Genomic DNA, 13,413 nt, shown 5'->3' on the forward strand with positions numbered 1-13,413 from the left:
TCTCTCTCTCTCTCTCTCTCTCTCTCTCTCTCTCTCTCTCTCTCTCTCTCCCCATTCCTTGCCGCCCTTCTCCATACGGCAGTCGTCTCTCTTGGCCTCTCTGGCAGTTCCACTGACTGACACACGTCTGTCGTCGAGAAAATTACGGCCGTGACGACGTCAACGACGCCGACCAAGAAGAAAGAGCTGTCGTCGCGACGCTCGCGTTCCCCATGCGGATACGCCGTAAAGACCGGAATGAAGAACCGCCTGGTCCGCGCACAAGGCCTACTTATTGTTAGCCGACCAGCCCCTGTCCGAGGAGGCGTCGCGCGCCCGGCCGTCGACACTTAGGAACTCTGCGAAGACCCCGACTAAAAGTTTTAGGTACTCAACGGATTATTGATTGCTCATTTTATGTGGTCCAGATCCCTCACAGATACGTCTAACGAGACTATCCCGAACTTCACTTTTATTACGAAGGGCAACTTCGGACTGAGGGATAAATCCGAAATGGATCTGGGTATAATCTAGAAAATTACAAATCATTTATGGATCATAGATTCAAACTATATTCACTTTAAGGCAAATATCATTCACAGGGCAATTTTGGGCCCATTCCGTAGCGTTAAGTTATCCTTTATAAATTTAAGCGTGATCTGCTGCTGTGAAACATATAAATATATTAAAGTTCGGCCCAGTCTCACTAGACGTACCTGTGCGAGATCTCACGTGGACGAAGTAAAGAAAACCAAGTAGTCGAGAAAGAGAGAGAGAGAGAGAGAGAGAGAGAGAGAGAGAGAGAGAGAGAGAGAGAGAGAGAGAGAGAAAATAAGAATAGAAGCAAAATGTCCGTGGTCGCTTGAGAAAATTAGCGAGGGGAGTCGGTGGAGCTGGAGGAAACAGAAATGCTCCCGGGAATATCCTAGGGGATAAAAGCCGTGGCATTAAATGTTTCCTTATGGGATAGGATAAAAAAAATGGCAGCCGACCTGCGGTCTGCCGGCCGAGTGGGTGCCTAGTGCCAAACGTAAATTACGTATGCGCAAACGGTACGGACGCCACAGCATTACCGACGCTGCATCTGCATATGCTATAGGTACACATCACACCCTAGAGACTACACGAGTTGCTAAACTTCAACTGACGACTAAACTTCACTGAGACTCTTGCTTATGGGAACCATCCGTCGACTTTAAAGCGATCCTCGCTGAAGTACCTGTCACTCGGGTCCTTTTGATCACTGGGGTCACTGGGGTCACTGCGGTCACTGTTGGAATTCCTCAGAAATCACTAGAAATCGAAAGGAAAAGTTCCCATAACGACAAGAAAAAATCGCGAGTTCTACCCAATCGCTTAATTATGCGAGTTTACGAGACATTCCCCCTCGCTAAATTCTTCTTTGTTTTTCTGAATAAAAGTAGAAAGTCCGATTTCGCGTGGAACGAACGTGCTACACTCGACCAACCTATAAGAATTTTTAAGAGATACGTGAACCGGGAAAATAAAAGGCAAACAAATAAAAGGCAGAAAGGAAGGAAGGCCGGAGTGAAAATTGAAATAAAGTTTGGCGCAGCAGCAGGGCCTCCTCTCGCTCAGCTACCACGGAGGAGCAATGGATGCGATAGGTTGTACGGGCTGTATGGGACGTATGGGACGTATGGGATGTACGGGCATTAGGCGCAAGTGCAGAGGGAGTAACCAGTGAAGTGGACCCCTGGAGGATATTTATGTTCGAACGGTCGACCACCGGAATCCTACCGTCTTTACAATCAGCTGGTTGGTCGCAGATGAAACCAATTAAAATATTGATTCCTCGAGCACGTTCAGTGAACTGAAGCTCGTAGTCGGGCGCTCGGCGCTGTTACGTGGTAATTCGAATGGATTAGAAGCTCCCACCCACGGGCCACCCTTACTACAGGTTCCCTGACTTGCGAACGATTCTTTTCGAATCCTCGAAAACCACCCACGAGAAACGCGACCCAAGTATTCTAAATCGTAAAGGGGATCGCTGGAGGCGCGTTGGAGAGCTGCGATTTCGCAAGAAAGGATCAGCACCCGCGCGAGAAAGACGAAGCAAGATTAAAGCCGATGAGCCGAAGAGCCGATGAGCCGATGAACTGCGCCACGAGGAGTAGCTATTTAACGAGAGCCGAAGGGACGAACGAAAGCCAGAGCTGGAGGACACTAAGGGGAGTGCTGGGTCGCAAGGACTGCAGACCTGAAGGAAGAATAACGATTGGAGTAGCGGTCTCGGTTGTCTCGGTTGTCTCTGTTGTCTGTCTGAATGGTTAAATCGCCAGGGCGAGAATAACGGAGTCTCGAGTAATCAACGTTATCGACAGTGAGCTCGGTCCGGGCGAATTAACGGCGCGAAGGGTCCAGGAGAATTTCCAGGAAGGAAGCTGCTAGGCGGAACCTGGAAGGCGCAACCCCCTCTTCTGCCACTTCCGGAAAGGGCATCACGAAAGTCTTTGGACTCTCTCGCTCACTCGCTTAGCTCACTGCGTTCAGGAGAGCAAGACAATTTTGTGAATAAAACCCGGTTGTTCCACACGCAAGCTCAGACGCAGCTTTCTTTCCTTTTTACTGAAAATCAGCAGAGCAATTTATGAGCAGCGCTTACCTAACAAATGAGCCTTCACAGAAGCCGAATTGACTCGGCCGAATAAACTCCAAGTCACAGTGCCGCCACTTCAACTTCTCCCCGACTGCATTTGCAATTGAGATATCTTAACTATTATTTTGTGTGGTCCAGAAGGTCGCAGAGTGCGTCTCTCTCCCAGCCTCACTCTGGTAAACCCTCTTTTGACTGCGTCTCCTAAATCGATCAGTGCTACTGTAGATTTAAGATGTAATTTCCGCATGCACGATCCTCGATCAGTGTCATGCGAGCAGAGAAGCTCCCTCAGCAAATCCGCTAATGCCTCACTAAAATTACGCATTCCAATTAGTCAGACGCACGGAAACCGCAGTGCAGACGTTATTTCGCTTCCTAATGAACATTCCTCGTCACGTGAATCGCGTGAATCACGTGAATCACGTGTGACGAGCGCACGAGCGCCGCCGAAAGCGCGGGTCGCCCGGCGGCCTCAGCCCAGCAGCCGATATTCAGTGAGGCCGTAATGCGTCGACCGGTCGACCTAATGACATGCACGGTGCAACGTACGTCCCTCTATATGTATACGGATCTGCAACATTATTCGACCCTACGCACTTGCCTACTGTGCATTTCACCCAGAGAACTATTCGAGTCAAGCGAATTCAGCCCCATAACCGCAGCAGCACCACTGGACACTGGATCCTGTGCAGCGTTTAAGGACGAAGGAGAAAAGAAGGAAAGCCTCGAGGCGACGTAAACACGCAAGCAGCAAACTTGCAGAGGATCAAGCAGCCACCGGACAACCAGCAACCGGATTCGATAGCGTCAGGATACGTTCCAGGACGTGCCGAGCACACAATGCGCCCATTGTATCGCATTACGGATGCTCCTGTGTGGGGACACGGGGACACGGGACCATGCACGGATTCAATCCGTTCGGTTCACGTGCGCGACGCATTCGAACGATCCGGCGGCAAGGAAACTCGGCCGCAGTCGAGTCAGGTACTGATATGGGGGAGGAAGGAAACGTTTTGTGGGCAGGCTGATCGGTGGGCGGAGGGGAGGGCGGCATTGACGAAACTCTCAAATCGTTAATAAAGAAAGACTTTTCTTTCTTCACGATCAGCGGAAGCGTCTTTCGACGACACTGCGCTCAGGTCGCATCACTCGAAAAAAAAGAAAAGAAAAAAAAGAAAATGTACAGAAATACGGAATAATAATGTAGAAAAGGACAAGAAGGCGAGAAGAAAGCGGCAACAAAGGGATGGAAAGAGACGCGCCATTTGGCAGCCCGAGCGAATGACATTCCATGGAGTCGCGGCGTCTGCGAGACTACGAGACTCTTTCGAGAAGCCCCTTTCAGTGCAGTCGGGCGCGAGCAACATCAGCGTATCGGCGTGTGACTCCAGTTCCTCTCCAGGCCGAGTCGGCGGAGTGCTGGGACGTCGTTGCCGATGCCGGATGGACGAGACTAAAAAGGTACTCGGAAGTAGAGAGAGAAAAGGTGAAAAGTGAAAGTTGAAAGGTGAAAAGAGAAAAGTAAAGGGCACGTGAAAGCGCGAAGGAGTGAAGCCGAGAAGCGAAAGGCCAAATATGAAAGATAGAGGGAACATCTAAGAAGAAACTGTCAAGCCTCTGTATTAATCCGGCTAAAAGCCCCCGGGGATGGTGCTCCGGCAGGAATTCCCTCGAAACGCCCGGAATATATGGAATTTAATATTAAAGCGAACGGGGAGACTGTCCCACGTGTTACGCCACCACTGATGCGACCGTCGAGGCCAATGTCGACGGCTATGCTCTCTTCAAATCACACTTAATATTAAGCACTTCCGGTTTGAAAGCAGCCCATGCTCCAAAATTCATATTTTTTGCAAGGACCAATGCATAAGTCGTGTCGATTCGTTGCCTTTTGCTCGAACGTCACTCATTCCTTCGCATCGATTAATCAGAGATTGGAAAAAAGCGTTCAAGACTGAACGCAGATTCGTATATAGATAAAGGAAAGTAGATAGAAAAAGATGAAAAGCCGATAAACTTTCTCTGTCGGGAGAAACGAGGACGAAAGACGAAACCTCCTCGGTTCGATATTTATATATTTGAGCGACCGTCCAGTTGGAGGCGCACGTAATTGTCGCACCTCTGTAAATTTGGCCACTCGTTATGCAAATTTAAAAAAACATTTTGATTTCTGCTTGCCCCCGGAAGATTTCTAGAGTTCCTGATAGTTCTCATCAATAGTTCTGTCGATTAAGTGCACAAAATAGCGATATTCAGAAATGAGGGCCAACTTCATAGAGGTAATTGTCACTCGGGGGCGCAGATTCCAGAAGGAATATTTACGCGCCTACCGCAGCAGCAGCAGCAGCAGCAGCACATGTGCAGTACAAGACGGCGGCAGATCAATGCATGAACGCATCGACGCATCGACGGGCGCACGTGGCGCACGACGGAAACAAGAAAGAAGAAAATAATAATCGACTCACCTTCCAACTCGACAACCTTGCCAGCCCTCTTGAGCGCCTTGACAGCCTCGTCGTGAGTGGCCTCGCGCAGATCCTCGCCGTTCACGGCCAGGATGGCGTCACCCACGTAAAGCTGCTCCGTCGCATCGGCCGCCATCCCCTTGAAGATCTTCGATATGAGAATCGGCATTTTGTTCTCCTTGCCGCCCTTTATGGAAATACCGAGGCCGTTATTGTCGCTCTTGACCACGCGAACGATCCTCTTCTGATTGGCCACGGAATCCGGCACGTCCGGATCGTTAAGGCTGTCGATATTGTTGTTGTTGATGTTCCCGTTGAGCGCGCCGGCGTTCTCGCAGCTCTCGTCGAGAGAGATGCTGAGGTAGTCGTCTTCGAGGGAAACGAAGACGCGGTACCACTGACCGCGCACTTGCGTCTCTAGGACACCGGCACGTCCCAGCGCCGTGGCTGAACTCGAGCCAGTGGTGCTCGTCGTCGAGGCGGAGGACGTCGCCGCGGACACCGCACCTAGCCCGACCCCCAGGACCCCCAGGACTCCCATACCACTTGACTGACCGCTTCCGGTTCCGCTGAGCTCGACCATTTCAATTTCTTCGCAGGCTGCACGCTGCACATCACAGGCCATTTTTCAAACTCTCTCTCTCGCTCTCTCTCTCTCTCTCTCTCTCTCTCTCTCTCTCTCTCTCTCTCTCTCTACTCTATGCCTCGCTCTCTCACTTGCACTCTCCCACTCTTTTACCAAGCTTCATCAGACATGAAATTTCTATAATTCACCTTTCCTCGTAACTCTTTCTCTTTATCGGCAGCCCCAACTCGCCAGACTGATTCTACGTTAACGATTCTCGAGTGCAGCAAGATAAAGATAAAGATAAAGATAAAGAGAATCTAGAGAATTTAGGGAATGCAAAGAGGAGTCGATACTCAGATTACTCAGGTTACGGTTCCTTCCGTTCGTGACAGAAGGTACCCTCGGTCAGTCGCAGGTAAGTCACGAGGGGCAATTCAAGAGATTCTTTTGCCAAGAAAATGAAGAATAGCAAGAGTGCTAGAGTGCTAGAAACCGAGTGGAAGAAAGCAAATGAGTATTGAGAAGGCTCTTAATGTAAATGTGGCGCAAGGTTCGAGCTGCACCGAGAGAAGCAGCTGGAGCAGCTGGAGCAGCTGGAAGCTAAGAATATATAAGAATATATCGAATGCTCCTCTCTCGCTCTCTGGAAGAAGACCCGCCAAGAATAATCGCAGGTGAAAGGAGTTTTAAAGCGAACGGGGAAGAAAGTAGGATGATTGGAGGGACGAAGGGCGCAAAAGGATAAAAAGCAGAAACATAGCGGCTGATGGAAGCGAGAGACATGCGCCGCAATGCACCTAAACCCTGGCTTCACCGGCCAAACGCAGTCGCGTAAATTTCCAATTTAATATAAATGCGTAATGGCCAGGTCGGACAGGTCGGACAGGTCGGCCCGGTTGGCCCGATTGACTCGATTGACTCGATTGACCCGATTGCTCAGGATAACCGATCCGAATTCATCCGAATTGAACCGAATCGAGTGATGCTCTGCAGGGAATTCAAAGGGTGGCTATTCCTGTAAAATTCATGTATACAAGGTATATTAAAATGCATGCGGGCGTTCGTTAAATAATACAAAGGGAGGCGGCACGGGGATGACAGGTGTGCACTAGGTATTGCGGCGTTGCTGTTGCTTATACCGATACTGCTAATAGCAACGGTGATATAATGGCAATGGCAATGGCAATGGCAATGGCAATGGCAATGGCAATGACACATTGACACCTACGCTCACGTCCTGCAGTCACGTCCACGAGTAAAATAGCACAATATGAGAGAAGAAAACATTCAAATTTTCCATTGCCAATGCTTTTTTGTCAAAGAAATGAAGGTCAGCCAATGGAGGAGCATTGATTACCTTTAGCAAAGCAGCATTGGCAATTGGGAAATTTCGCTACGGAAACCCCTAAGACGAAACACGTGTTGCCGTCTGCCACTTTAAGCTATTTTACTTGCGGACCGACTATACTAGATACGTATACGTGGCTTGGTTGCGCAACTGGTAAGCGCGTTGCTTCTCTGAATCACGTGCGCTCGCACGATTCGTAAAATTCACGAGGGATGCTGCGATGACGCAGGAAAGGACGAGCGCAAAGCAACGCGACGCCGAAGACGAGCACAGAACGTGCGAAAGGGACGTTTGCGAATTTCGAGCTCCACGAGTCGCGGCTGCTGATGCACGTGCTCGGCCGCGGGGCGAGGGAGAATGGAGACGTACATACATATACTGGGGCCCACCTACGGACATTGCGGGCGATTCTAATAATTCCTTTAAAGAATCGAGGCCAATTAGGAGGCAACTTGCAGAGGCGTCGGGACGAAGAAGCACCAGAGACAGACGCGCGCGCCCGGTCCACGGGGACTCGACGGCGACGACGACGGCGTCCAGCTACAAGGAAGATCGTCGACGAATGCATTGAAAGTAGACACGACGGACAAACTTTGCGATCGCTCGCGGAGGTAAACATTCGAGAGTATAGCGTGGACTGAATTGGTAATAATTGATGCTCGCCACTTAATGAAGCGATCGATCGTGGGCAGAGTTGCCGAACAGCCGAACAGCAGTAGAGCGCTTATGATTGAAGTGTTTGTCTGTGGAAATTGGTGCGGCGCGCATCGGGATACATGATGCCGGCGGCGGCATTGCATTGCCGGCGCTTCTACTACATACTCCCATTGCAAAAACCAATAACCTCGGCGAACGGCGAACGGCGAACGGCGAACTTTCCTCCCTCTTGTTTATGGCCAACCAGCCAACAGACACGTGCAAGCACTGAAAAACCGTGCGAGACCATCATACGGATAGAGGAGAGGAAAGCGAAAATAGTAAAGAGGGGAACACGGATAGAATGGGAGTGATACGTCCAATGGCGCATCGATTAAAAATTATCTGCTCTATGTTTTAGCAGATACTAGCAGCAGCAGCTCTGCTTTGTGCGAGATGCCTGAGTCCGACAGGATAGTATGCTTGGCCCGAAGAAGGTAGGATGGTCACTATGGGCATTGGGTTTCAAGACACAGGAGGCGCAAGCTTCCGTACGGGACGTCGTCTCACGAGATAGCGTCCGATGTATAATACTTTGGCACGGCGACCGAGAACTGAATAGGTAGGACAATGCTCGCACCTCGAGCATTTCTCATTTATTTTTCCAGCTGCAGAACTACCAATGAAAGGAGGACAATTGCAAGCTGGATGTATGGAGATAAAAGAAGCCAGGAAGAAGTGTGAAACCCTGCGTAAAATTGATGAGCATTAAAATAGATTGACAATAGTACAGTGCTCGCTACAGGACCTTCTACAGAGCCGATTAGACGCGACGCGAGCACTGGCCTCCTGAACTTGGAGCACACGGGCTCGGTTTCATCGATTCGACAGAGAAGCTGCAGCTAAATTCGAATAAAATATGGCTGTTTTACAATTAGACAGCCAGCTGAATACTCAGAGTTCAGTTGAGCAGATCGAGCATCCTCGAGAGTCGTAAGACAGTAGGCAACATGGCAAATAAATAGAAATTCGTATACGTGCATTCGAAGTAATAACACAATCACTACGAATACAGAGACAAACAAAGAGGGAGATACATTTATGAGATTGAGGGACCGATATCCTGTGTGCCGGAAAGAATATAAGTGGATAGCATCAAATAATAGTATTACAAGAGAAACAGAAAAATTAAACACAATAAAATAGCGGTGTGACGCAAAATTACTAATCATGCTCGTAATAAGGTATATGTATGAACAAGTAAAAGAAATTTTGTAAAGGACAGATCCTTAGACTGAGCGAATGTATGTACATACATGCAATGGAAAACCCACAGCTGTCAATGAAATAGAAGTAACAAAAACTAAAAAGACCTGCGACAATAAATATTGTAGTTGAGTATTAACAAGATAGTCCCGCGGAGAGAGAAGGAGAGAAAAAAATAAATATAGCCTCCATGTTTCCGGCGGTTCAACCGTCACACGAGGACACTGACTCTCGTGACTTTCCGATGGCTGTCGTGCATCTCGCAGCAAATGAAATTCTCGACGTTCGGGCAAGTGAGAGGGCGGACATAAAGTATAAGAGACACAAGGCCACGCTTCAGGCAGACAGACATAGAGAGAGAGAGAGAGTGCGAGAGGGATACGTGCGGTATACCTTACTAAAGTGAGATCAAGGGAACAACTGAAGAAGGTGGAAGGCAAATAAAGGACAGAAGGAGATGCAAACGATACGGCCGAATGCCCGTTCTCTCTCTTTTACTCATAAAGCAGGCGTGATTTACCGTTTTCCGCGCGTGTATAGGCATATGAATTCTTAGGTAGGCGCAGATCCACGCTGTCCTACAGCCTCCTTTCCTCTCTTTCCTTTTTCCTTCCTCAACGCTTTGGCGGCCAGTCTCTATCTCCCGATGTCTCAGATATCTTGCGTCATTAAGGTCGACGAGCTAACGCATTCCAGCGTCATTCCAGTTGACGATATAACCGTCTCTCTAATCGGTCCTTCGCTCTGCGACATGTCCACAGCGGCGGCCTTCGACCCTTTTTCGCCTTTATTCTTGCTGCTTAGATCTACTGACGCGTCACTCATGTAACACTCTCATTAACGCCGCTGCTGACATAAGACCTAAACTAGTAATGCGGAACTAGCGCGGGACTCAGGACACGTACACGACACACGATGCCCAACATTAGTATTTTAATAAAAACTCGACGTCCCGCCGTCGACGTCCGAAAAACGCAAACTATCGGCAGTCTTTCTAAAGTATTGGCACGAATTTATGAGCACACCTTCTGCTTATTAATACACTGCCAAAGGCATGACAAAGGAGCAACAGTAGTCGGAGGAGATTCGAGTGGAGAGGCAAATGGCAAATTAAATGAATAGCAGGAGGGGAATTAGGATATCAGCATCAGGATTAAGAGATGAAAAAGGAGAAAGAGGTAGAACCTGGGAAGGTCAAAGTTCAGTTTACCAATCCTTCAAGGAGCGTCTTGTCACGCGCGCGCACATACACAACTACACGCACGAAGCACACGTACGTAGAGACACATGTAAGAAGAAGAGACACACACACAAGAGAGAAATGCAATGAACACGGGCCGTGATGACGGCATCAACGTGCACTGGGAAACGACGCAACGCCTTCGTGTAACGGGACGTCCGAATCAGGCCAAGTTTCCGGCTGCATTTCCAATATGGAAATCGTCGAGTAGAAGACGCGAAAATCCTTAGGGAAGCGCGACAACGTCACGAGCCGCACTACTCGCACTGGCACAGGGCCGACTGGCAGCCGCTCGACTCATGCGATCCTCCAGCCAGTCTTCCAGCCAGCCTGCCAGGCCAGCCAGCCAGCCATCCAGCAAGCCTGCCTCTTCATACTTCCCTACAAACAAGCTGCACGCACGCGCGCGCGCACTCACGTACTACACAGCCCAACCGGCGCTGTAACCGCTATAGTCTGGACCAAGTATTCGAGCGACACGAGCGTTCCTCGCGGCAATATTTGAAACTTGCTGTCTGTTCACAACCTTATCGACCAAAGCTAGGTTCCAAAAAATATACGAGAAACACCCAAGCCTCTGAAAACTGCGAAGGAATTCCGAGCCTTAGAAAACTACGTTAATCAACTCTTGAGTGACAAAACTATTATGACAAAGAATTCTTAAAATGCATCGAAATACAATTTAACAGGAATCTTGCGTGATCATCCAAACATTCTGAGTCAGTGACATTGTGGGCTTGCGGCTGAAACCGTGTTTGCTTTGCCCATATCCTTGTCGTACTATCTGATATCTTAAATTTTTTGCTCCTGGAAGCGAGGAGAGTGTGACACTTTATATATCTGGCACATCTTCTCATTGGAGGACGCAGCTGTAAGGGAAGGAAAGGAAGGGAGGACACTCTGCTCACCGAACTAGCAGCCTAATTTGTGAACATTGCTTCTCTTAGAACTGATAATTAATCATTATTTTTATATAAATATGAAAAAATATCAAACAAAATGTTAAAAACATAGTTTTGCGGTATATTAGCTAAAGTATTTATTATAATTTACAGAGAATCATAATTTTTCAAAAATTATCCCAAATGGTCGATAAACTGTTTTATATAATACCAAAGAAGTTTATGTCTAACTGTTTGCTTGTACCATTGGACTGCATGTTTCCTCACTCGTTATGTCCAAGCCTTGGGATTCACCAGGTTTGGCACATGTGTATCAAGGATCATAATGTAGTTTAGCAATTGGACGTGCTAATTAGCGCCACTCTGGGTACTATAGCTGGGTACCCATTATCCTGGATGCCTATAGTCGGTCCACGAGTTCAATGTGTTCCTTTGAAAGGTGCAGGCAGTGCAAACCTTAGCAAATAACATATGGGTTTCCATAAAATAACGTTAGTATATGTTAAAATAGAAACATAAAATATATGTAATGCGATACCCCTCATATGCCAAGTTTGTACTTAACAAACATTTTATGCAATGACACGCGTGCCTTGCTAGAGACTTTTCTGTTTTCAATCTGTCAAAAACGCACATCGAATTTATGAACCGACGATAATCTCAGAGTCCGGCCAGAGCGTTTTCGTTATTGGGGAAACGACTAGGACAATAATAAATTCATCTAGAGACTTACCTGTATATGTATATTTTGGAATGTACTAAGCAAGCGTGTTTCAACTATATCTTCAAATACATTATACGTTCACACATATTTTAAATTGTATTGAGAAATATATTAATAATATAATTATGATATTATAATCTATGCGACATACATTTTTCGCATGGAAATATATTATTTTCATGCGGATCATCAGGTGCGATCCCATTATCCATTAAAATCGTAACCCACGTGGCTATTCCAGAACGAGAAACTACTTTTATTTCTTTTCCTTTCCAGTTCATAGGTGGCCTCATAGGTAGACCTTGCATAATCGCTTTCCTCCTAGGTCCTAACACTATTCGAGCCATAGAACGTTCGGCATGGCAAAGGAATACGGCACGCGATCAAATTCATCGTCTTCTGGCCATTCCGTGAACACAGATTTGAGAAACGCGCGGTGCTCATCGGCACTTTAAATGCTGCATTCCTATTAATCCCGGCCACACGCAGCCACACGCAGCCCTTGAGGCTTATCAAATACGTCCTACCCAATTCAGGAATTAGCAATTACAAAAGGGCATATCTCAATTTCGGATGAACAATAGAGTCCGAATTAAAAGGGATTTTCCGAGCGAACGGACATTTACGAATGGTAGCCAGTGTTGTCAGTTGAAATAATTGTATCGGCTGGATTTCAGCACCTTCCGAACCTCGAGAGGATCAAATAGGACCGAGACTTCCATTTCATTTTGTATCTAGCTTTCCCCGTATTTGTCAGAGGCATCAGTTGCGCTTACGTCATCATTGCAGAGATCAAACGGCCGAAACTGCCCCAAGTGCGTTTCGCGATTTACTAACACTGAGATTTATTGATCAGCGTTTTATTTTGATTTATTAAGGTATCCTATACTATGCAAAACTTCGAAATTAGAATATTCGATGGAAAATAAATTGGTATATACTATATTGATTATTTTCATCTCGACAAAAGTCAATATAAATTTATAAAAAAAGCATCTTAATAATTTCTGTAATTTAAAACGAGAAATCTGAAATACATTGTTCCGATGGGTTTTTAGTTCTGGTATTAATTACTGCCAAATAATCGAAGACTGCGTAGAAATATGCAAAGCAATGCGCTTTAAAATCTGTTTCGTACCACAGACTGACACTATACAAATGATGTTTACAGAAACGAGAACCCGATGTTGTTTCATAACTTGATGTGACGCTTATCATAAAGAGGAGCAACGACAAAGGACTGGGAGTCATCAGCGAATGCCTGCTGTCTGACAATTGCAAATGGAAGCTACGTCCCTGACCTTCCAAAACTTGAGCTTCTTGCTGCGGGAGTCAAGAGTCACCGACACAGAAAGGAATCGGATCGACAATTTTTCGTTTCCTTCAAACACGAAAAAACAAAAGAAAATTGAGAGCAGATTTACATTGGAATCGTGGGTTTATCTGGACTAATTTGTTGCTGTTTATTATTAAAAAAAAAAAAAAGTAGTAAGTCGAGCTAGCTCCGTCATAAGTTTTTTTTTACAAATTAGGCAAGAGAGCATTAAATTAGCCTACAGTTAGCCCTCAATTATGATGCACGTTTCTTTTTCGAATTTCTTTTGTGGCAATGCCAGCTTGAAGGAGATGAATTTTTCCGCGGTCGAATAATAATTGCATTTTGGA

General features: G+C 46.9%; 1 protein-coding gene across 5 annotated transcripts in view; it reads right to left on the reverse strand.

Moving 5' to 3' along the window:
• The window catches only part of LOC107264329 (beta-1-syntrophin), a 102,069-nt gene extending 91,523 nt beyond the window's left edge, over positions 1 to 10,546 (reverse strand). Inside the window, exons 1-2 of one of the 5 annotated variants that reach the window (XM_025081179.1) lie at positions 10,093 to 10,546; positions 5,065 to 5,671 (exon numbers count right to left, since the gene is read on the reverse strand). In XM_025081179.1, the coding sequence (XP_024936947.1) occupies positions 5,065 to 5,647 (583 nt within the window). In that variant the 5' untranslated portion in view covers positions 5,648 to 5,671; positions 10,093 to 10,546. Of the gene's footprint in view, positions 1 to 5,064; positions 5,709 to 9,275 lie in introns of those variants that run through there. The other 4 variants (XM_015732478.2, XM_015732477.2, XM_015732476.2 and 1 more) reach the window with 4 other exon arrangements.
• Between the last annotated feature and the right edge of the window lie 2,867 nt (positions 10,547 to 13,413).

The sequence above is a fragment of the Cephus cinctus genome, unplaced genomic scaffold (assembly GCF_000341935.2).
Source record: "Cephus cinctus unplaced genomic scaffold, Ccin1 Ccin1_scaffold0168, whole genome shotgun sequence".
Taxonomy (NCBI): domain Eukaryota; kingdom Metazoa; phylum Arthropoda; class Insecta; order Hymenoptera; family Cephidae; genus Cephus; species Cephus cinctus.